At 32.8% G+C, this 22,776-nt stretch overlaps 1 protein-coding gene across 2 annotated transcripts in view; it reads right to left on the bottom strand.

Annotated features, from left to right (window-relative positions):
* The window catches only part of LOC149791183 (uncharacterized), a 74,387-nt gene that overhangs the window by 8,306 nt on the left and 43,305 nt on the right, over positions 1-22,776 (bottom strand). Inside the window, exons 7-9 of one of the 2 annotated variants that reach the window (XM_089969630.1) lie at positions 14,479-14,562; positions 13,613-13,697; positions 9,521-12,082 (exon numbers count right to left, since the gene is read on the bottom strand). In XM_089969630.1, coding sequence (XP_089825756.1) covers positions 12,034-12,082; positions 13,613-13,697; positions 14,479-14,562 — 218 coding nt within the window. In that variant the 3' untranslated portion in view covers positions 9,521-12,033. Of the gene's footprint in view, positions 1-9,520; positions 12,083-13,612; positions 13,698-14,478; positions 14,563-22,776 lie in introns of those variants that run through there. The other variant, XM_089969629.1, reaches the window with a different exon arrangement.

Raw genomic sequence — 22,776 nt, 5'->3', positions numbered from 1 at the left:
GATATTCATTAATACATTTCACAGGTGAGTAGATTTAGTTCAAGTAAACATTACATGATCCAACAATGCTACCGGTACGGGTATAGAAATCATACTAACTGAGCCGTGTTGACTGCAATCAGTCGTTTAAACTTTCTTCATTTAACAACTCCAGTATTCATTTTCCCTACTGCTTATAAGCTTATTATTTAAAGTTTGTTGTCAAAATTAATGATTATTTTTTATTACTAGTCGTGGAAGAGATAGAAAGGACTGATTGACATTTTATGTCATAGTTCGTTGGAATTTCAGTGGTGTGACATTCATTCAAAGACAATTTACATATATAATGACTGTACAGATTGACAATTAGACTTTAAATATTGGTCAAACCATTGACACGTAAGCAAGCATTATTATACATTTCAGAGTCATTACTAAAGTTTACTTTTTATTTGTTTATTTCTGTACATATGTATGCTTGACAACATCGCTTATACAATCCGTTTATCATTTATAACTGTCATAGTCCTTCTGATCGATGCTTTTGTATATATCACTTATAACTGACATGGTCCTTCTGGTGGATCCTTATCAGTATATCACGTATAATTGACATGGTCCTTCTGATGGATCCTTGTCAGCATATCACGTATAATTGACATGGTACTTCTGGTGGATCCTTATCAGTATATCACGTATAATTGACATGGTCCTTCTGGTGGATCCTTATCAGTACATCACTTATAATTGACATGGTCCCTCTGAGAAACCCTTGTTATTATATCACTTATAATTTACATGGTCCTTCTGACCAGCCCTTATCAGTATATCCCTTATAATTGATATGGTCCTTCTCATGGATCCTTATCAGTGTATCTTTCATAATCTACATGGTCCTTCAAATCGATCCTTTTCTGTATATTGCTTATAATTGGCATGACCCTTTTGATGAATCTTTATCAGTTTATCATGTATAATTGACAAGGTCCCTCTGATCGACCCTTGTCGATATCGTTCGTGTCTTACTTTTTCTCGTACTGGCACAACATGAATAAGCAGCGGAACTGGCGTTTATTTATAAAATTGGAGGGTTCGTCGCATTACAAAATTGCACTGATCTAAATATATGAAATCCAAATTGAATTATAGCTGTATATAAAAACACTCCCATTGTCGAATCCGTTGATGTGCATGTAGTCTTGAATGTGCATATGTGCCAGTGTAGCGACGTGTTGACAGCCTCTACAGGTACCACAAGTATATATTCATAACGGCATCGGATGAATTTCATTATCAATTCAGAGTTAATATTTTACTGGAGAAATATTATATTGAGCAATTTCAAATTACAGTGAGTAATAATTGTAAAAGAATTCCACTCAAAGTGAACTTGGTGAAATTAAGAACTCAAGTTATTAATTTGAAATACGAAGTGCTCATCAATATCATTATTGAAAATAAATTTTATCTCAGAATTACAGTGAATTCAAACAAGGATATATTTGATTATCTTACTGGGTATGATCAAAATTTATTGGTAAAACTCCATGTCACGGCCTATTAAGAGAACATCAACACATTCAATGTTGGATATTACTTCGAAAATTTGGACACATGACATAATTGTCTAAAATAATTATGAGCAAATTCAAAGGCTCGTTAGAATTTGAAATGTTCACTTTATATTCTAGTGAAAAAATGATTTGTTGAATTTACAAAACTTGCTGCTTTTCGCTCGTCTGTATAACTTACTTTCGGACCATATAGTCTTATATATATATATATATATATATATATATATATATATATATATATATATATATATATATATATATATATAGAGAGAGAGAGAGAGAGAGAGAGAGACAGAGAGAGAGAGAGACAGACAGACAGACAGAGAGAGAGAGACAGAGAGAGAGAGAGAGAGATACAGAGAGAGAAAGAGATACAAAGAGAGAGACAGAGACAGAGAGAGAAACAGAGTGACAGAGATTCATGTAGATATATTTATATAGATAGAGAGAGAGACAGACAGAGTGAGAGTGATTCATGTATATATATATATATATATATATATATATATATATATATATATATATATATATATATATATATATATATATATTGTCATTGGCACAGGTAAGCGAAAGTCTGTAATGATTAGTACGACGACCGAATTTGTACCGACAGTATCATCCACATGGCTAATAATGCCATCTATAGATAAATACTCATAATAAATTGTGAAGAGCTACATTTTATGAATACTACTGCTACTACTAATACTGCTACTACAATTGCTACCACTACTGCTGATAATAATAGCCTTATATATGCAGTAATTAATGAGGCAGTAATGTAATTGCATGTAGTTAACGGACGATGCCATTAGATTTTCGTATTTTTTTTTTTAATTTTGTTTGTATTCCGTTTTGTTCTCTATTCGGCTTGTGTTATGTTGTAATTTGTCTTAATTTCTAGGTCAAAATTTGTGTAGATTTTGCTGACTATTGTGCACAATATTATCAAACGTTCATTTTCTTTATCTTACATGAATAGTTCGCGCTAGATAAGCATTGACATATATTGGCCACTATTGTAATCAGCAAATAGCAATTGGTCATCCATTATCATAACAGGCGCCAAATAATCACTCTTGACACTGAAACATATTTGTGCGTAATTGTATACACATATATATTGCCAATGTTTATCAATTCACTTGCAGCTACAAGTAAAATATAACAAGTAGAAATGGGCCATAATATTGTAGCAGATCATATCTCTCCACAAGGCTATCTACAATATGTTCCACATTTCATAATGACACAATGAGATCGACCAGAACAAACAATATTACCTAAGGGGAGATGGAGATGGTGATCTTGTAACGAATATATATATATATATATATATTATATATATATATATATATATATATATATACATAGATAGATAGATTCTTACAAGACAATTCATGTTATATATGTATAACAAAACTCAAATTTTGGTAGATTTCCCGTTAACGGACTCCTTCGTCTATTTGACGTGAAAATATATCCAAACCTTGACTATATGGCTGACGTTTAGGGGTCTTACGATGCCAATTATATATTTAAAACAAAACTTGTTTTGTGATTTATTAAATATATTCTTCGTAGAGCTAAGTCTGCTCCAAATGCTTTTGTATAAAACACATTAGGAAAAATTAGTATGCAGTCTATAAGATATTTTACAATTTTGTTTAACATCAATAAAAATGTCCCAATAATGATGTCATAATCAAATTTGTGATTGCTGGGCTAGCAATCTTCAAAAGCTTATTTATACATTCGGATTTGGCAATGTTTGGACTACTCAGGGCATAAATGAGGTAAATGCATTTCTTAGATTGTTCAGCCTGATGTGAGAAGAAATTTTAGGCAAGCATTGCAGGATGAGGTTAAGTCGAGGGAACGACTGAGTTACTATAGGTCATTAAAAACAGAATTCATTTGTCAAAGATATTTAGCCTTGTTGGGAGATAGTGCATTTTGCTATAAAAACTCACTATGCTTAGTGTGAGGAACTTGCCAATCAGATGTATAATGGGGAAAATATGAAAGTATTTGCTATGAGTAAAGATTGTGTCCCATTTTTAACCTTAACATCGAAGATAAATTCCATTGTATTGCTGCTTGTCCGCTGGATGGAGAAATATGAAGAAAATATTGACCCACTTTCGTATATAAAAATCCAACTTTCGAAATATTTAGGTCTATCATGGGTCAGTGACCTGTATTCCAAATACACACTTATTATTTTTAATAATATTAAGATCAATATCATATTTTTGCTCATCTGCTCCCTCTACATTTCATTATGTCGCCATTAGAATGAACGGACATTAGCCTGTTCCAAGACTGGAATCCATGGTGAATATTGAGTTAATCAATGAGAAGCAGAAAACAATATGAGTGTAAGGCCACATTCCAAACAATATGAGTATAAGGCCACATTCCAAACAATATGAGTATAAGGCCACATCCCAAACAATATGAGTATAAGGCCACATCCCAAACAATATGAGTATAAGGCCACGTCCCAAACAATATGAGTATAAGGCCACATTCCAAACAATATGAGTATAAGGCCACATTCCAAACAATATGAGTATAAGGCCACATTCCAAACAATATGAGTATAAGGCCACGTCCCAAACAATATGAGTATAAGGCCACATCCCAAACAATATGAGTATAAGGCCACGTCCCAAACAATATGAGTATAAGGCCACGTCCCAAACAATATGAGTATAAGGCCACATTCCAAACAATATGAGTATAAGGCCACATTCCAAACAATATGAGTATAAGGCCACGTCCCAAACAATATGAGTATAAGGCCACATTCCAAACAATATGAGTATAAGGCCACGTCCCAAACAATATGAGTATAAGGCCACATTCCAAACAATATGAGTATAAGGCCACATTCCAAACAATATGAGTATAAGGCCACATCCCAAACAATATGAGTATAAGGCCACATTCCAAACAATATGAGTATAAGGCCACATCCCAAACAATATGAGTATAAGGCCACATCCCAAACAATATGAGTATAAGGCCACGTCCCTAACAATATGAGTATAAGGCCACATTCCAAACAATATGAGTATAAGGCCACATCCCTAACAATATGATTATAAGGTCACATCCCAAACAATATGATTATAAGGCCACATTCCAAACAATATGATTATAAGGCCACATTCCAAACAATATGAGTATAAGGCCACATTCCAAACAATATGAGTATAAGGCCACATCCCTAACAATATGATTATAAGGTCACATCCCAAATAAAAGTAGGTTTCGTGTAATAAACTGTATGCTATTTGTTTTCCACTTGAATCATGTCACTTAGCAGTGACTGAACTGAGTGGTCTGTTGTCATTCGACATTTAATGTCACTCAAACACCATCATATAACCGTTAGACTCAATTACAAACGGCACACGTATTCATGAATATGTCTTGATTAAACATAGAATTAAGATAAGTATTTGGGTGAGGTTTCTGTTATAGGAGTAGACTGTAAGTATTTCAGTTCCACGAACAACTTTACGTCTTACTGCGGAAATATCGTAACAATGAACCCAAATATTTACAAGTAAACTCACAGACATTACAGTATTGTTTGTAGAGACATTAAATTATTAGGTCCACCGTACATAATTTCCTTGCTATGCAGTTTCTACAGCACATCTCCCACAAAATCATCGCCGTGTCAATCAAAAAAATGCAACTATAACATATTTTCATTTCTATATTTAAGCAATGATTGGTTTCGCCAAATACATAATTTAATGCATTAAATATACAAAACAAATGTATAAAATGTTGTTGTCCCAACATAATACAACCTATATTTTATTGAAGTCACTTTAGTTAAAGTCATTTATGTCTTGATTACGTTATTAGGGACTTGACCCTGCTATAAAATAGTATATTTATGTACTTTCTCCATTGATTAATTTGGCAACAATTACCATGCTCATATCAAGACCAAAGTTGGTCTAAGAAAGCCAAATATTAATTCAAGGGAGGCCATGTCGATATGGGTGATTTAAAGAGTGCACATGTACTAATAATGAAAGGTACTGTTCACCACCAAATGTTTTCACAAGAAAATACATTCAATGTTGGGGAATAATTTCTAGAGATTCATGTTTTTTTATGTGGATTAGCTACAAAAAGAATTTTTTTTTATTATTATAATTTGATTGTTGAAATTGCAGCGCGGAATACATTTATTCTAAACGAACGTTATTTTGCAGGACTATTGCGAAATTTCTCAAACAATTTTTTACTTAATTAAGTTGGTTGATTTAAGGACATTTGTGAATATCAATCTTCATTGGATAACCTGAAATTATAAATTTTTGATATTAGAGCAATAGTTCGTCAGTGGTAAGCAAAATTTTATTTGCACACGTGCGATTCCTATTTGTTTTTCGGTATGCACACATTACGTATTGCAGCTGGCATACAAAGTTTCCAACTTGTGATTGTGCCTGAGTTTATATTAATGTACCCTATTTATCAAAATATTGAAGCGTCTGTATGGACTGCTTAGAATAATCTAAACAATTCTTCCCGGTTCGGATCAATATATCTCAATTTTCTGCGTATTTATTATGTACATTATTGAAGGAATGTAATAACTAATCGTTTGATTTCGATGAAAACGTGTGCCCATATACTGCATAAAATCAATTTTTCTGGCAATTACCATGCAGACTGCTTACTTCTAAATACGTTCATGCTAAACGTTTTCTTTAATAATACCGGTATAACAGCAAACCAAGCTTACGTCAAGGAAGTTAACACAGCCATTAATTTTGAACTTTAAGGTTAAATTAATATCAATTTCGTATATTCCGCTGGGCTACATTTACCTTACTTTAAAAAGCATGACAAATTTACTTTTTGACTGTTGATCATTAAAACTGAGTTTTAAACCAAGGCATGCACAACTAATTATACGACAGCTGAGAACTAATAATTCGAACATGCATACGACGAATCCAGATCCAAATGTGTCCGTAAAACTTCATCGTTTTAAGCTATATGGAATATATTTTACCATTTAGTATCTAGCATCAAGTACGTTTGTACTGTTTCATTATGTAAACAATTATATTTAGTATGTATCGTGCTGTATTGTTTTAATTTTTCATAATGAAACATTTTAAACTATTCTTTCATGAAAGTTACCTTTAAATCTTATGCATATCCTTTTATCAGGTATTTATCCTATTTTACGAATTGTGTTCTGTCGGGTAATAAGTACTAAGAGAGACTATATACAACATGCACTGACCATTTAGTTTAACATTTTGCAAATGCAGACTGGCAAGTACTTCTGAAATATACCTTTTTACTCCAATTTATCTGCCTGGTTGTGTTTAATATTCGTCCCTTTTATTAAGGATATATATATATATATATATATATATATATATATATATATATATATATATATATATATATATATATATATATATATATATATATATATATATATATATATATATATATTATATAAATGTGTGTGTGTATGTTTAGTGATATTATTCTAAGAGAGGCGGACAAATTGTATAACAGTAGTACTGGTGCGAAGCTTCCTGTTTCTAATTCAATCTGAAACTTCAAACGAAGCCCACTCCAAGACATATAGAAAATAGATCAAAAATGTAATGTGTTCTCTTAAAGTCTAATACAAATTACTAACTTTTTGAAAGTGCAAGTATATTATTAAATTCAAAAGTAAACATTAATATGTTTATATCAAGGATGTTGGGGTGGCGTAAATATAAAACAAAACGAAAATACTTATATCAATATAAATTAAAACGATACATTAATAATAATAATAATAATAATAATAATAATAATAATAACAATAATAATGAAAATGTTGATGATGACGATGAGCGACGCAATCCGAAATATATTACCAGAACTATCTAAAAAGTGTCGCCTGTCTACATGTCTTTTTTATCTTCTAAGAGATGGTTGTGTAGTATGTGTCCGATAGAATTTGCGATATTGATAACAACGAGGCAAATACAGTTAAAAACTAATACAAGAACAGATCCAAACTCATCTTCAAATTGTAAGATCTATTAACAAAGTAACTACATCTACTACCGATACTAACTTCAGACGATAACAAAAGCAACTGCAGCACGAATACAAATAATAATATAAAAATTAATAATAATAATAATAATAACTGTATTAATGGTGACGGTGATAAGGTATAATAAAACGAGGTTATTGTTAATGTTCTTGCTAAGGATGATCTTGGCGAGGTTATTCCCAATTGTTTGTATCACCTTTGGATGTACAGCCAGGCTTGACAAATGTATACAAATGGATCTCCAAATTGCATCGAGTAAAAAGTCTCCTTCTTCCCTCCACCAAAGCCCCTGTCGCCTACACCGCACCTCACATCCCACGCCTTATACTTCACACCACCGCACTTTCTACTAGGATGCTTACAGTCATGGTGGGTACTTGAAAGTATAAACAACTGTCGGATAGTGTACACGTAGTATTTTAGCGATATCACAAGTTTAAAATGATGCCGCATACCTCACTGCAAGAGTGAATCTTAATAAATTGAAATATTAATTGTTTCAAAAGAGATACTCGATCTCTTTCTCAACAACATTTGAAATTAAGCGCAAAGAAGCAACTCATTTAAAGTGCGGTGGGAAAGCGGTTCTTGTGGTTCAAATGATCAGGTTACATATACGTGATATGTCACCTCTATGTAGTCTTTGCAGTTTTGGGCTATATTATTTTGTTTATTGGCCGGTGGCAACAGATACAAAAGAATCAGTGTACGAAACCTCTTGCACACTAATTTCCTTTTTTCAATAAATGTTTAAATAATACATTTGGAAATTTGTACATTTATTTAAAATTTCTTATTGCACAGACAATGAAAATATCCAGAATGACATGTGATTGTGGCAAAATTTAATTCGGTAGAGGAGTAATCCCAAGAACACGACACGAAAGTAAGAAAAAAATGAATGTAGAAGTTTAAGTTTTATCAGTTGCATGTAAAGACATTATATCAACTATACATTGTACCAGTTGTATGTAAAGACACTATATCAAATATAAATTCTGAATAGATTTGCCTTCGGTCACATTATGTTTCAATTCTTGAATTTAAAAAAGGATCCTGGATGTAAAAGATTAAATAATAGCTGACATCTGTATATTTACACATTCCGTTCAATTCAATATAGGCATTGTCTACATTGCTATTTAATAAATGTCCATACTCGTTTGATTTATGAAGCCACATTACTTGATATGATATGATATGGCTCGGATTTCACTATGTAATTTCGCTGTATTTATTTAGCTGCTTACTATTGGCATAAATAATTATGGTATTCTTGTATGCTTACCTTTCCATATTGTATTTGATAATGAATTACCAGATATTTCATTTCTACATTCTTTTCATATCCATTGTAGTTGCGAATAGAATAATTTTCTTTACATGACCTTTAACATCCAAATCTTTTATTCTTGTTTTCTGTAGTATAAAATGCATATCTGAATTGCATTCGAGTATGAATACGATGGCTCGGCTCATATTCAAATATTTGTTTTTTTTTTTACATTTAGATCTAATATGTAGAAGTATTATGTTAACAGAAATTTAATGTTAACAAAAATCGTACTTTTCCATTACAACAGATTTTGTAGACATCTGATAATGCATTGGCTGTCACAAACTGTATTGACATGGTGATGCAACAAGTTTAAATTCTAGGTCATACAGGTCTTCTATTTTACTCCTTGATTAGTTGGTCATAGACATGAATATATTTCTCCTTGTTATGTTCCCCATGGGTATGAAGTTTCTCATAGTCTGTTTGAGCAGAGCTCGACTGTAAAGGCTGGGACACCATCAAAGTTTGTTCATTTTGGGTAAGGACATTATTTTCGTATGGAGCCTGTTTATTAATGTGGATGCTCGTATTTGTATGACTGTATGCTGTTCACTTGTACGCCCTGTTGCTTGTATTTCTGTATGCTGTAATTGTTGTCGTCTCTTACTATAATTGTAACAGAATCATTGAAAAGGATGTATACATATATATGTATGTGACATGACACTAGCATGAATTGTTTTAAATGAGACAAGTCAGAGAAAATAAACCCTACTGTTTTATTATAATTGCTGAATGTACCATGTCCTTAACTGTTGTTTAGGAATCACTTTCCTGAATAGTATTGCATTTGAATAAAATAAATGGTTGCTGCATTGCATATTACATATACAGAACCAATAAAAACCTAGATGCAAGCATTGTCATTACCACTGTAAGCAAAAGGCTTGACGCTAAATTCAGTAAACATTTGTTTCTTTTTAGATTATAATGCTGCCTTCTTTTAAAGACACGACGCATTAATCTTTGCAAATTATCGGGACAAATACAGGCAAAATATGAACACATCAACCAGGAACTAATGTATACTGACTAGAAGCTTCTTTTCTAGCCAGATAAAGCAATTTATGTCAGTTGAGGCTCAGACGCTTTGGAATGAAGGTCATAAATAACCATCATCCATTCTATTGCACATTATGCATTTGCCATTATTTATATGGAAGGGTTGATCAGACCTTTTGGTTGGATTGAGAAGCAATGGAGGTAAACTTTGGGCTTGCATTACCACCCATATCGCACATGCCTGAAATTTCGTCAAGATACATACAATCCATCATTGCTTCAGGACACAGTGATTTTAATCCCAAGTCTTTGTCCATCATTTTATCAAGGTTATCTCCTTCGCTACGGGATATATTTTCTGAAGGTTATTAAAATTATCCTTTAAGATATTCATCTGCACACAGTCAAGGCAATAATAACCTTGAACCATTTCATTCCACAGCTGATACAGGGTTTTTTTTTCATTCTAAGAGAATGTGAAATTTTGTTCTTGTTGTTGTTATTGTTGCATGATTTAACGCCATTTTTCAGCACAATATAGGTTATACATGGCGGCCAGTAGTAATGGTGGAGGAAGAACCCGGGAAAACCCAGGTGGTTCTTTCCGGGGTTTTCCCTTGTTCTTCCTCCACCATTAATACCGATCACCATATATAGCCTATCTTGTGCTGAAAAATGGCATTAAACCTAAAACCAACAACAACAACAAATAACTAAAACTGGACCCAAATGAAATATCTGAAAGAAACAAAAGCCAGAAAAATTGCTCAGATTTACTTGCATTTTCTTACAAGAGTGATAGTGAATGAACGTCCTGTTTGTGGTATACATTACTAAGAAAAGCATGCACTATGCAACTGTTTAATGATACATGAGTGTGGTATACATTACTAAGAAAAGTATGCACTATGCAACTGTTTAGTGATTCAACGGCATGTGTGTGGTACACATTGCTAAGAAAAGCATGCACTATGAAACTGTTTAATGATAGATACATGAGTGTGGTATACATTACTAAGAAAGCATGTATTATGCAACAGTTGGGTGGCTAATTCGCATTTAATCGAATGAAGACAATATATTGACTACTAATAATTTAGGGATAGACATGGAGGATGAGGCACGCCTACTGAAAAATAATCTGTTTGAAATAAAGTCAGGCCAAGACATTGTCAAGCGTTCAAGAGTATTCACCCACACTATAAAGAGTTTGCATGCTACTACACCAAAACAACAGTTTATATGTAATTAATTGCTACATCTACGTCTTACATAGGACTAAGCCTACACCTAACTCACCTTTGTTTCTTGCATATAAATGACAAGATGCTGGCAAAATACAATTTCCTGCATAATTTATCTCCACGTTAAGAGACCACAACAATACAATCGACACATACATCAATTTTGAAATTTTCAAATTTATGTTACATATATGATTCCAGGGAACGAAATAGTATTTCGAAATAACGAAATACTATTTCGAAATAACGAAATAATATTTCGTTTTAACGAAATAGTATTTCGAAATAACGAAATAGTATTTCATTTAAACGAACTAGCATTTCGAAATAACGAAATAGTATTTCAAAATAACGAAATAGCTTTTCGAAATAACGAAATAGTATTTCGTTTAAACGAAATAGTATTTTAAAATAACGAAATAGTATTTCTTTTAAACGAAATATATTTCAATTAAACGAAATAAAAAATATGTACATCCGTAGGTTTATTAGTGTTCAAAATAAGCTGCGTTTTACGTGCCATATATATATTTATCGGTTTCCATGTTTCTGAGTCCTGTATACTATCTCCTCTATGTACTGAATTCTATGTCTCAACGTGGTTCTATCACAGGTTTCATCCAAATTTGGGATCATAACATCTGGCAGAACCGTCATGTAGTACTGGTCGTCAGTCATATGCAGAGCTCCATGGTCATCCACATGAGAAGCCCCCTCTTTGCAGTCATTTTTTGCATATGTTTTTCGTCCAAATTTATTTTGTCATAGGCTTCTCTTTCATAGTTGGAATGACCAGGTTTTTGTACCACTACTTGTTGTCTTCTTCCTACGAAAACAACATTTTCATATGAAGACTGAAGATTATCTTTCTTATTTTGAGCTTTTCTTGATGGCTTGGCTGGAGGGCTGGTAATTTGCCTTTTTAGCAATGCATGTTGCTCTCCTGAAGAATCGGTTGCCCTTACTTCTACATATTATTCTCATATATATCGTCTCCACTTATCAATGTGTCATAAATATACATAAATCGTAAAAATAGAATGACTGTGTAGATACATAACTAATTTCTAGGTCGTCATGCGAGTTTGTCTGCTACTCTCGAGTGCATGTAACACCGATTGACTAACACTATTGTTGGTGATTGGTGCTTAGACGGGAGAGAATATGGGCTCGTGTGTGCAGGCAAGGCGATGCGTTCCGTTTACCCGCGGATCTGGGTTAGTTAGTTTGTTAGAATCGCCGTAGAGTACGAATTAAAAATTATTTAATCTGTATGATGTTATCATTTGTATTAAAATATGAATTGTGTCTACTATTGTCAAGCATTCGTCTATAGGAATCCGGGGATAGCACTTTCCGTTCTGCCTGGTGTATATGTTTATCTCTCTCTCTCTCTCTGTGATATATACATCTGCCACTCAGATTTTTCTCTCTCTGTGTGTGATATACACATCAGCCACTCAGATATCTCTCTCTCTTTCTCTCTCTCATATATACATCAGTCAATCAGAGTCAAGTATATTTGCAACTGTATACATAGAAGACGCAAATATAGAAAGGACCTTTCAAGTTGACACCGCTAAATATAGCTGTCAATTTTAAGCAGAGTTGCTATCTGGATACCAAAGTCAGGAGCAGTTACATCATTTGTAAATAGCAGGAACCTGCTATCTGGATAGCAAAGTCAGGAAATGTTACATCATTTGTAAATAACAGTAACCTCTATCAAAAATACAAGTATAATTATCAACCCTGTATCGATCATGCACTCATATAGAATGCCGATTAAATGTATCACTGCTAAATATAGCTGTATGGGTTGAATATAGTGGCCACCTCCGTATATGCAGTCATCTTTATAGCAAGGTCATATATAATTAGCCACGTTTTTATGCAGCATGAACCTGTATCGGTCGGTTAGTTTTCAACACTGTGCAGAGCAGGTACCTATATTGAGGACAAGTACTGTTCTCGTCGCTAAATATAACAGCCACCTACATTTCATTGTCAAGTGCAACTACCATAAACAAATTAAAGATAGGCGCCAATATTACAAGAAAACATATAGCTGTCACCTCTGTTTATAGCAGACATGAATACAAAAAAGGTCGTGTACATTAGTCATCGCTAAACATAGCAGCCAGCTCTAAGGCATCGTAAACGGGAGTTACCACCTATTTACTGCGGGCAATTATATAATAGGTCAAGTGTAATTGACACATGTATATGTTGAAGCCATCAATTACCGATATATATATATATATATATTTATATATCCATATATACAATACACCTATATTGCAACTTCGAATATAGGAAGATAGCTGTTGCTCTATATATAACCACACATATATACCTGAAAGCACAGAGTAGGGCAGTGATGATTAACACGCCGAGTAACATAACACATACAGCAACCACCCCGTAGATAATCTTGCCATCTATAGAAAAATAAATAATTTGTGTTAGCAACCAGACTCCAATAATAATATTAATAATAATAATACTAATAATAATAATAATAACAACATTTCGTTTGGAACAATGATAACAACGCACTTTTGTGATATCACTGTCATGTTACTTTTGAGCGCTTTGACCGTGCATTATGTTGTACTATAACATTTTTTATCTTCGTTCTAAGTCAAAGTTTTTTCATTGCTGGTGTTTGTCTATGATTCCTTAAAGACACTACATACTGCATGAAAATCAAGTGCGTCTTTATCTTACATAATAATCTTTGACTTATGTTTCCTAGCTGGTAGTTATATATGCATAGATCATACACCTAGGCATACATTGCATCGATAGTTATCAGCCATAATTATGATTAAATAATTTTCATTCATCTGTGTCATCTATTTAAAGTTCATACAGGATTCTAATGAAATGTTTTGAAATTCGTACAATGTGAACTGATAAATATTTCAAAGTCGAAACATTACATTTGAATGAGGTTTGAAGCCGTTAAGACACTCGCTGAATTAATTCATTTTAAGTTTTAAAAAAAAGACTTGTTAAAAAATAACACCACAAAAGTGTGTTCACATGAAATGTGTTTTACAAGAATGAAATTTCCAATACTGCACATGCTTTCATTACAAATGCATTCTGACAAAAAAAAGAGCCACGTCTGCTTCCAAACAGATATATGCAATATACTGATTTTACATATGTCTTTGCAATATATTTTATCCTTCATAGAGATAAAAATATTCATACCAGTAGGTTCTGAATTGCTTCGTTTTCCGGGAAAAGGCTTCTGGGTGGATTGTGAACTGGAAGATGAGCTTTCCAGACGTTTATCTGTTGAAAGGACAATGTGAATTTTTATTTTCTTAATGAATAATAAACTATTACTGAATTCGTAGTTTATAAATTTTTCAATACATTTATTTTCGTGTTTCTTTTTCGTTTGATTCATTCAGGAGTTAAAGAGACCAACAGTTGGAAAACAAGTGTTTTTATAAATGGAAAGTAGAAACTTTGAACATAATACATTCTGCAGTTATTTTCCAAACAAGAAAAAAATAGTTTACATTCTCGGAATGAAGCCTACTTTTTGTATTAAAAATTCGTATATATATATAGATATATACATATATATATATATATATATATATATATATATATATATATATATATATATATATATATATATATATATCTTTATAATCAACGTGGTTTATTTTATTCTATTCTAAATAGAACATACATAAACTATTATAATTATGTGTACAAAAGGCTTTCACGATTTATAGGAATAACTGTTGCGTTTGTTGTTGTACTTTCTTACATTTAGAGCCAAGTCTCCAAACATGTTTAATAAATTATATATTTAAATAGGGACAAACTCTAAAATGAAATCAGCTCGAATATACTTGAAACAGAGTCGTCATTGTTAACATCATTAATGGATGAGAAGATTTTACATATTTTGCAAAGAGTCACACGAAATTATACAAGCAAAATATATCACCATATTAACTATTCATCGCACTAGTAATCACATGCTCAACAAATTATAACGAACAATCGATTAGGAATATAGCGGAACAAGACTTTATTGAAAAGATAATCAATCCAAGGTTTTGTATATATAGCATACGAAACAAATGCAAGTAAAGTTGTATGTTACAAAGAGCCACCATGGGATATCAGGCATATGAGATAGAAAAGAGAAAGAAAGTACAAATAAGAGTTAGAAATTCAGACATAAAGAGAGAAGGAGTGCAAATTTGGATTATCAAAACTTTACTAGTTATAAAAAATATATGAATAAAACTGGTCTCAACATTTTAAATGAAAATTATGTTGACATATATGACTTAATGTATAAACAATTCGTGCAAAAATTGCAGTGTGATATCATTTATAGCTATTGAGACCTGTATTAGTTTTCAATCACGTTAATAATTTCCTAACTGCTTCTTTCTTTAACGTTGATATTCCAATTAAATCGGACGTATGTAGTAACTTTTTCAACCAAATTTAGTCCTTTTCCAGATTTCATACCAAAATACATAAATAATTATTCATACAAACGTTCATTTTGGCATTTGATACAGATTATTATTCATTTCAAATATTATTCCGTCGACACGTTTTGGTCAATGAAATCTCATTTCTCTCCAACTGATTTTCTCTTTCACACATTTGTACAAAGACATTTTAAATACAAATTAATTAGAGATTTTTAATATGAAATGCAGACGATACTCATATCCCCAGAATTCACTCACATATGTAACCATTCATATGGTGGTGCGGTGATATATGTAAACTGTAGATCTAAATAACTTAAGCTATAGACTAGGAGCCTTAATATAGTCATCATTTCGAGAGGAAAACTTACCAATGATAATCAAATACTTATACACTATAAACTTCTAACTTAAATCATAGCTGATTGGCGTGTCTTAATTCAGAAATCATCATTTTAATACTAATGTAATTAACACTTAGTTTCAAATCATTGCAGTATTGTAGAAACATATTTAATAACTTATGGAATTATACATTATTCTTAGCTGGAATGACAGCATTAAAGTAGAATTAAAATTTCGAGTAATATTGTACCATCATAGAGTAAAGCAATTGGAGTTCCATCATTATAATTCGTACCTATACATCTGTTTTATACTCATATTCGCAACGCAAGACTTATTGCCATGTGACACACACATATGTATCGAAACTGTCAATATTATCATACGTTAAAACTATTGAATTAATATAAAATACCAACCCCTAACGTTGTCATTACCAGGGTTCGACTGACCATTTTATTCGAATAACATTGTCATTACCTGATTTCAAACACGTAATACAACCATGATGTGTACAAGTATTTTTCTATATACATACCATAATACCATCAAGTGAATAAGGATTAGATTGGAATGCATGTATCACTCAGCACTCTATACAAATGTGGAGAAGCACAACATAAATACCAGCCAAACTACCTACCCGCTTGCCTATCAAAAATATTTCTTACGCTCATTTTCCTTCCAAACGTTATATCTTCTTTCAATACTAAGTACTTACCAACATACGCGCCTCTTTGATATTTACATTGAAGTCTCAGATGTAACTGCGCATTAAGCAATACAGAGAAAACTTCCTCGTGTGGGATGGGAATGACGCATTATATAGGCAACATGATTTTTTCTTCTTGTGGAATAGGCATGACGAATTATACAGGCAACATAAGATTTTCACTTGTGGGATCTGAATGACGCATTAGATAGGTAATATAATCTTTCCACGTGTGTGGATAATAATGACTCATTATGCAAGAAACACAACATTTCTTCGTGTGGGGAAAGGAATGATGGCTCATTTAAATCGGCACAAAAATATTGTTTTCCCTAATCCTTAGCTTTCTAAAAGCAACATATTTGTGTCGCATTTTACTCTTATAAACTCAAGAAACAATATTTGATTTCAAAGAGTCTATAAGAAATTATATTTGTCCAAATTGAAATTTAGCATTTATTTAATTTAATTTGCAGCTCAGTTGCTCATTTTTAAAATAACGTAATCATAAAACATTACTGCATATTATCTTCCATTGCTCTTTAACTTGATTAATTCACAAGTGAAAATGGATCGAACAAGGAGAAACTTTGACAGATTTATTCAAGTTTCAGACCATTCAACATGTAACACCTTGAGGTTACTTATGCAGCAGACGTTTGAAATAATGATCGGCATGTTGTAATTAGTTCCTGCACAGCCAGAGTGCAATCCTTTCGGAACTAAGAAGAGCGACAAACATTATAGCAGCTTCTTTTGAAACGTGTAAGAGAAAGCACCGAAGTTTCATGTGAAGTCAATATTGCATAAGGATTTTTGATTTTTACAACTTCTGGTGTGTCTCAAAATGTTCAACAGTACGTCATAGACATAAACACGCCTATCAGCAAATACAGTTTCGGATGCATCAATGCTTGCTAAGATAAGCCATCCCAGCTAATCTGCACTAAATAAGTGATGCACATTTCTCTCTTCTTCAATCGGGAATATATATATATATATATATATATATATATATATATATATATATATATATATATATATATATATATATATATATATATATATATATTGCGGTTCTGTTTAAACGATCTTGCTGAATTTATTATGCATAATGCATTTCCATTTTTCTATTTATATCTATATAATGTATATTTTTATTAATACTTTCCGTAATAGTAATTATTAAAAATGGCATTATAAAATCTAAAATCCTAGTAACCGATTTTGTACACTTATAATGACTTGTATATTTTTGTATTGTTTCGTACATAATTACATGATCAATGTAATGAATAAAATTAAAATAAACATCGCGTAGTTCACATAGTCCATTAGTGTCAAGAAAGGAGGTCAAGCATGTTTCTGAAAAATGATCGTGACCGACTTTTTTGTTGCCAGTTTGAATTAGCTGATTTTTTACATTCTTAATGCAGAGTGTGTCAGTCATAAACTGATCTGACTAATATGCCTCTTTTTTAAATTTATTGAAAATCACCGTTTGTGTGAATTTCTAAGTAGTTGATGAGAATTAATAATTTACAATCGTTAATTGTAATTACTTTGTTGAGAACATTCATTTTAAAGGACATCCTTTAATACCTTGGTCAAAGCTGAAATGGAATATTTTGAGTTGATGAAATGACTTTTGGATATTGAAATAATAATATTCGGATACTTTTTGGATAATTTTGGAGTTAACGTGGATTCACTTAAAAACAATTGGATTTAAAATTGACTTCTCTATTATTGACACATCAGTACATTAAAGTTATTATTCTGAATACCTTTGGAAAACATTAGGTCTACATAGGATCTACTGCAATTGATATAAATATTTAGGAAATGGAAATTCATACCATACATTAAGTTATCCTTAATTCTTTCACTTTGCACTAACGGGATATCAATAAATCAATACATAATTTGAATTGTAAAAGACACGCTGGGTTCGAATCTTTTTTGTCACATAGTTAAACACTAGAGTCACAACAATATATTGCACTTAATTACATAACTGACATCAAGTACTACTAATTCCCCAACACATCCTGTGCAGCATGTGTACCTACCTAGCTCATCACCCATTTCGATCAAGCGTACGACCTATCAAGCGCCGAACCCCATCAACTAAATTTAGTCAGTCAAAAGCGCGACGTTGAGGACGTGGAGACTAACACAACGGAAATATTTTGGGTGGTTTTTACCAAACTATTAAAAGAGGTGACACTGTTTGGTAACTAAAACTATCTAGACTCATATGTGTGCGGGGGTGTGGGGTGGTGGTGTGCGTGTGGGGGGATGATTTGAATTGTCAACGTCGCTTTAACAACTTTGAAATCATGTCTCTACGTCTGCAGGGTGGCAGTTTATAGTGATGTCTAGCATTGAGACATCAAGTCGCATATATGTAGCATGATGACCCACCCTGTAACATTATCTGGACACAAGGCAGAACAAGGCAAACACTAATGTCTTAATGTTGCGCGCCGAGCGACGCAGCTATTATTACCATCGTTATTCGACTTTGGTATGCCTCGGGCGGTGTGCTAAGCATTAGGCCACTGGAGCAGCTGGGTAGACAAGTAACACATAGGGAAAGCCCAGATAAAAAAATATACCTTGTGTTTACATACAACACCTAACACCAGAAATGTCGTTAGGAGTAAGCGGGGCCTAGGGCCTACCATGACCGCGCGGGGCCAGAGTTTCGGTATCTCGATTGGTATGCTACTGCAAACACTGGTTATGTCTAGACTAGACCAACTACCGCGATTTGGCGCAAGAATTTTATTTTTTAATTATTCATTAAAAAAAAAATAATATTTACTGGAAATTATAGCCTGACAAACTCATAAGGACTACCTTAGACCTGAAGCGGAGCGTGGGTACGTTGGAAAATCCTGCCAGTAGCTTCTCCTGGGTCAGGGTTCTTCCTCCACCAGTTATACTGGCCGCCATGTATAGCCTATCTTGTGCTGAAAAATGGCGTTAAACCCAATAACAACAACAACAGCAACAGGGCTTGAAGCGCGACGCCCCCTCAAAAACAGGGCCTGGGGATGTCGCCCCACTTGTCACAACCAAAAGCCGTTCATCCCTAACGCATTCACACAAGATGTGTGAGGGTCTAACCAACGACACAAAGGTAAATGCTGACATCGTAATTAATGATAGGCAAAATAGTGTTACTCAGACTATCCCATTCAGAATTTCGGCTGCAATGCAGTTGTTCTCCGGTGCACAAGTTAACTTTAATTTAGACAATTCTGTATCGTGTATTGTGTTATCTTCAAAAATGTTAGAATTTTTGCTTAAATTTGACTCCTTCACATTCCCTGCATTGTATTTAGCACGCACTGAACAGACCTTCTAGACTGTGTCTACATACACTCATAACTGAAACAAGTTTTAGTAAATCTGCAAACCGAACTGGGAATGAAATATATATTTTATTTCTGACGTCATGTTCAAACATCTTGGGAGCAAAGCATGTTGTTGACAGGTCGAAATGATACACGAATGCTGGGCAATATATATAATGTGAATGATGATGTCGAAGATTTCAAAACGCGCATTCGATAAAATGTTTTTTCACCAATCTGGAACGTCAGAGCAAGATAAGCAGCCTCCTGAATCGAAATTTAAAATAAAATAGCAAATGATAGGTCGGATGGCAACCCGCATTTGTGTCGATTGGCCTGCAAAATTTAAGTTTAATGTTTGAAACAAAACAAAGCCGTGTCGATTGGATAAGACAATATATTTTCAAACTGTTCATATGTTTGCATTTACCATTGTCAGGACCATATATCCGTTTAATATAAACAAGAAATGTATTTTATATTTTCATAGAGTGCATACTCAGTTGAATAAATTGCCGACTCTAACTTATTCTTCTAGTGTTTTTCTTTTGTCTTGTTTAAATATGTTGTATATACTGTTTGCATCTCTATGGTCTCAAATTAAGAAATATAACATATAAATATCCAACAGGTTTCGTAAAATTCAACAAATAATTCATTTCCCTTGAATAAAAAAGTGAATATTTGAAAACGAACTTAAATCTCAAAAAGACCAAAAATATAACTTGGTTTTCAACACGTGGTCCAGCGTTGAAGGCGTTATTGTGCCTGCAGTCTTGAATGTAATAGGTACAGGTAACCTCAAGTGTGATGATGTAACAACTGTCCTCCATTTAAACACAATACTATAATCAAATATATCCTTGTCTGAATTTGCTATAATACCAAATTAATATGCATGTTCAAGATAATTATTTAAGTACATTTTGTAATTACAGCCAATATAACTGTTGTTTACATGAATAAAACAAACCAAATACTTAACACCAAAATAAGACTGATTCATTGTTCAGTTGTTTTTGCAGGAATGGGTAATTTCTTGGGTAAACAATATATATAAACATACACCGTCATCTTAGCATAAAAGACTTGAATGGTAACAATATCATTAGTGGTGTTTAATGCAAGCTTATAAAGATGTAGGAATATCCCAATGTCGACAACGTAGATGTTGGACAACAGCTTACCATGAAAGTGATTATGGGATCATATACAAATCTTTGAAGAGAAAAAAATATTTCACATGACAATGTCGATATTAGAAACTTCGCGCGGATCTATGCTAAGTTTATCGACATTAAGACGTTACTTATATCAAGCAGGAGTTCTATATTTGTAGCACTTAGTTGTATATCATTAAGTAGTTATATATTTGTAGCACTTAGTTTTATATTATTAAGATATATCTTGCAACTGATTTTGAGCATGTTTCAATGTATATTTGCAGCTATGTTTGCCCATTGTGGCTGAGGATTTGTATTAAATGTTTTATACATTTTAAACCATCGACACACACACACACACACACACACACACACACACACACACACACAGAGTCACTCACGAACACATTCTCACAGTTTGGGCCGCTGTCTCATAAATACGCAAAATATTTTTTTCTTCATTCGATGCAAAGAACGACTTCACATCAGGCCTCGACTCATTTATTAGCAATATATAGTGCATTGTTTCCGCCAAATCAGTATGACACACGAATGTAGTTGTATTTATTGCATACCCATCTTTTGCGCATTCTATTTAGGTATAGCTTGACTGCAGGAATTCGATTCAAAACGAAATGGAATTGACCAAATTTTGATTCGCTGGGACTAAAAATAACACGTTCAAAGGTCAAAAACGAAAACTAATTATTTCAAACCTTGTGTGTAATAAGGAAATATGGACTGAACAGATGTAGCGAACACCAGAACAATATTGTACGAATGAATGTGTATGTATCACTATTGATGTATAAAATTCAAGCTGGGTAACAAAATGAACATGCTTATATGTTTAGATCTAAAAACATAATATTTTGTATGTAAGAAAAATACCTTGACACAAAATGGCATGTTTTGTAAGACAGTCTTCTCCTTCAATAAACACATAGTCAACCTCCCTTTGGGCTACTGCACAACACGTGTCGCTCTTAAGGAGCTGAAGTGCTAATTGGTATTTTCCAATTGAAAAAAATGAATAATTATACATAGACACTGTAGATCAAGACCAGATCTTAGAAACTAGCTATGAGCCTATTTTGTTTTTAAATATAGAAAACACAGTGAATGGTTCCCAGAAAGATATATAAAGAAGCATGAATTGTATAGAGCATCATTTTTGACATGTGTATGAGAAAACATATTTTGGTAACCGACGTTCCCTACACGAGTACATGATCTAGCTACAATCTTGACAGAATGTACAACGAAGCATTTTTGCTTCAGAATTAGATAGATACGTTTCAATTCCAATAAGATGTACTTTCATGGGGAGAAAGCGTGTCCCTGATCTGTTAGTACAATATCTTTTGGTATTAGATTTAGTTGCAAAATATCATATTATATAGCTGTCTAAATAAGAATGTATCTTATTATATACGCCATTCGTTGTAAAA

This window comes from Sinohyriopsis cumingii, chromosome 9 (genome assembly GCF_028554795.1).
Source record: "Sinohyriopsis cumingii isolate HCF-2022 chromosome 9, ASM2855479v2, whole genome shotgun sequence".
Classification (NCBI taxonomy): Eukaryota; Metazoa; Mollusca; class Bivalvia; order Unionida; family Unionidae; genus Sinohyriopsis; species Sinohyriopsis cumingii.
This window is presented reverse-complemented; position numbering and strand designations above follow the sequence as displayed.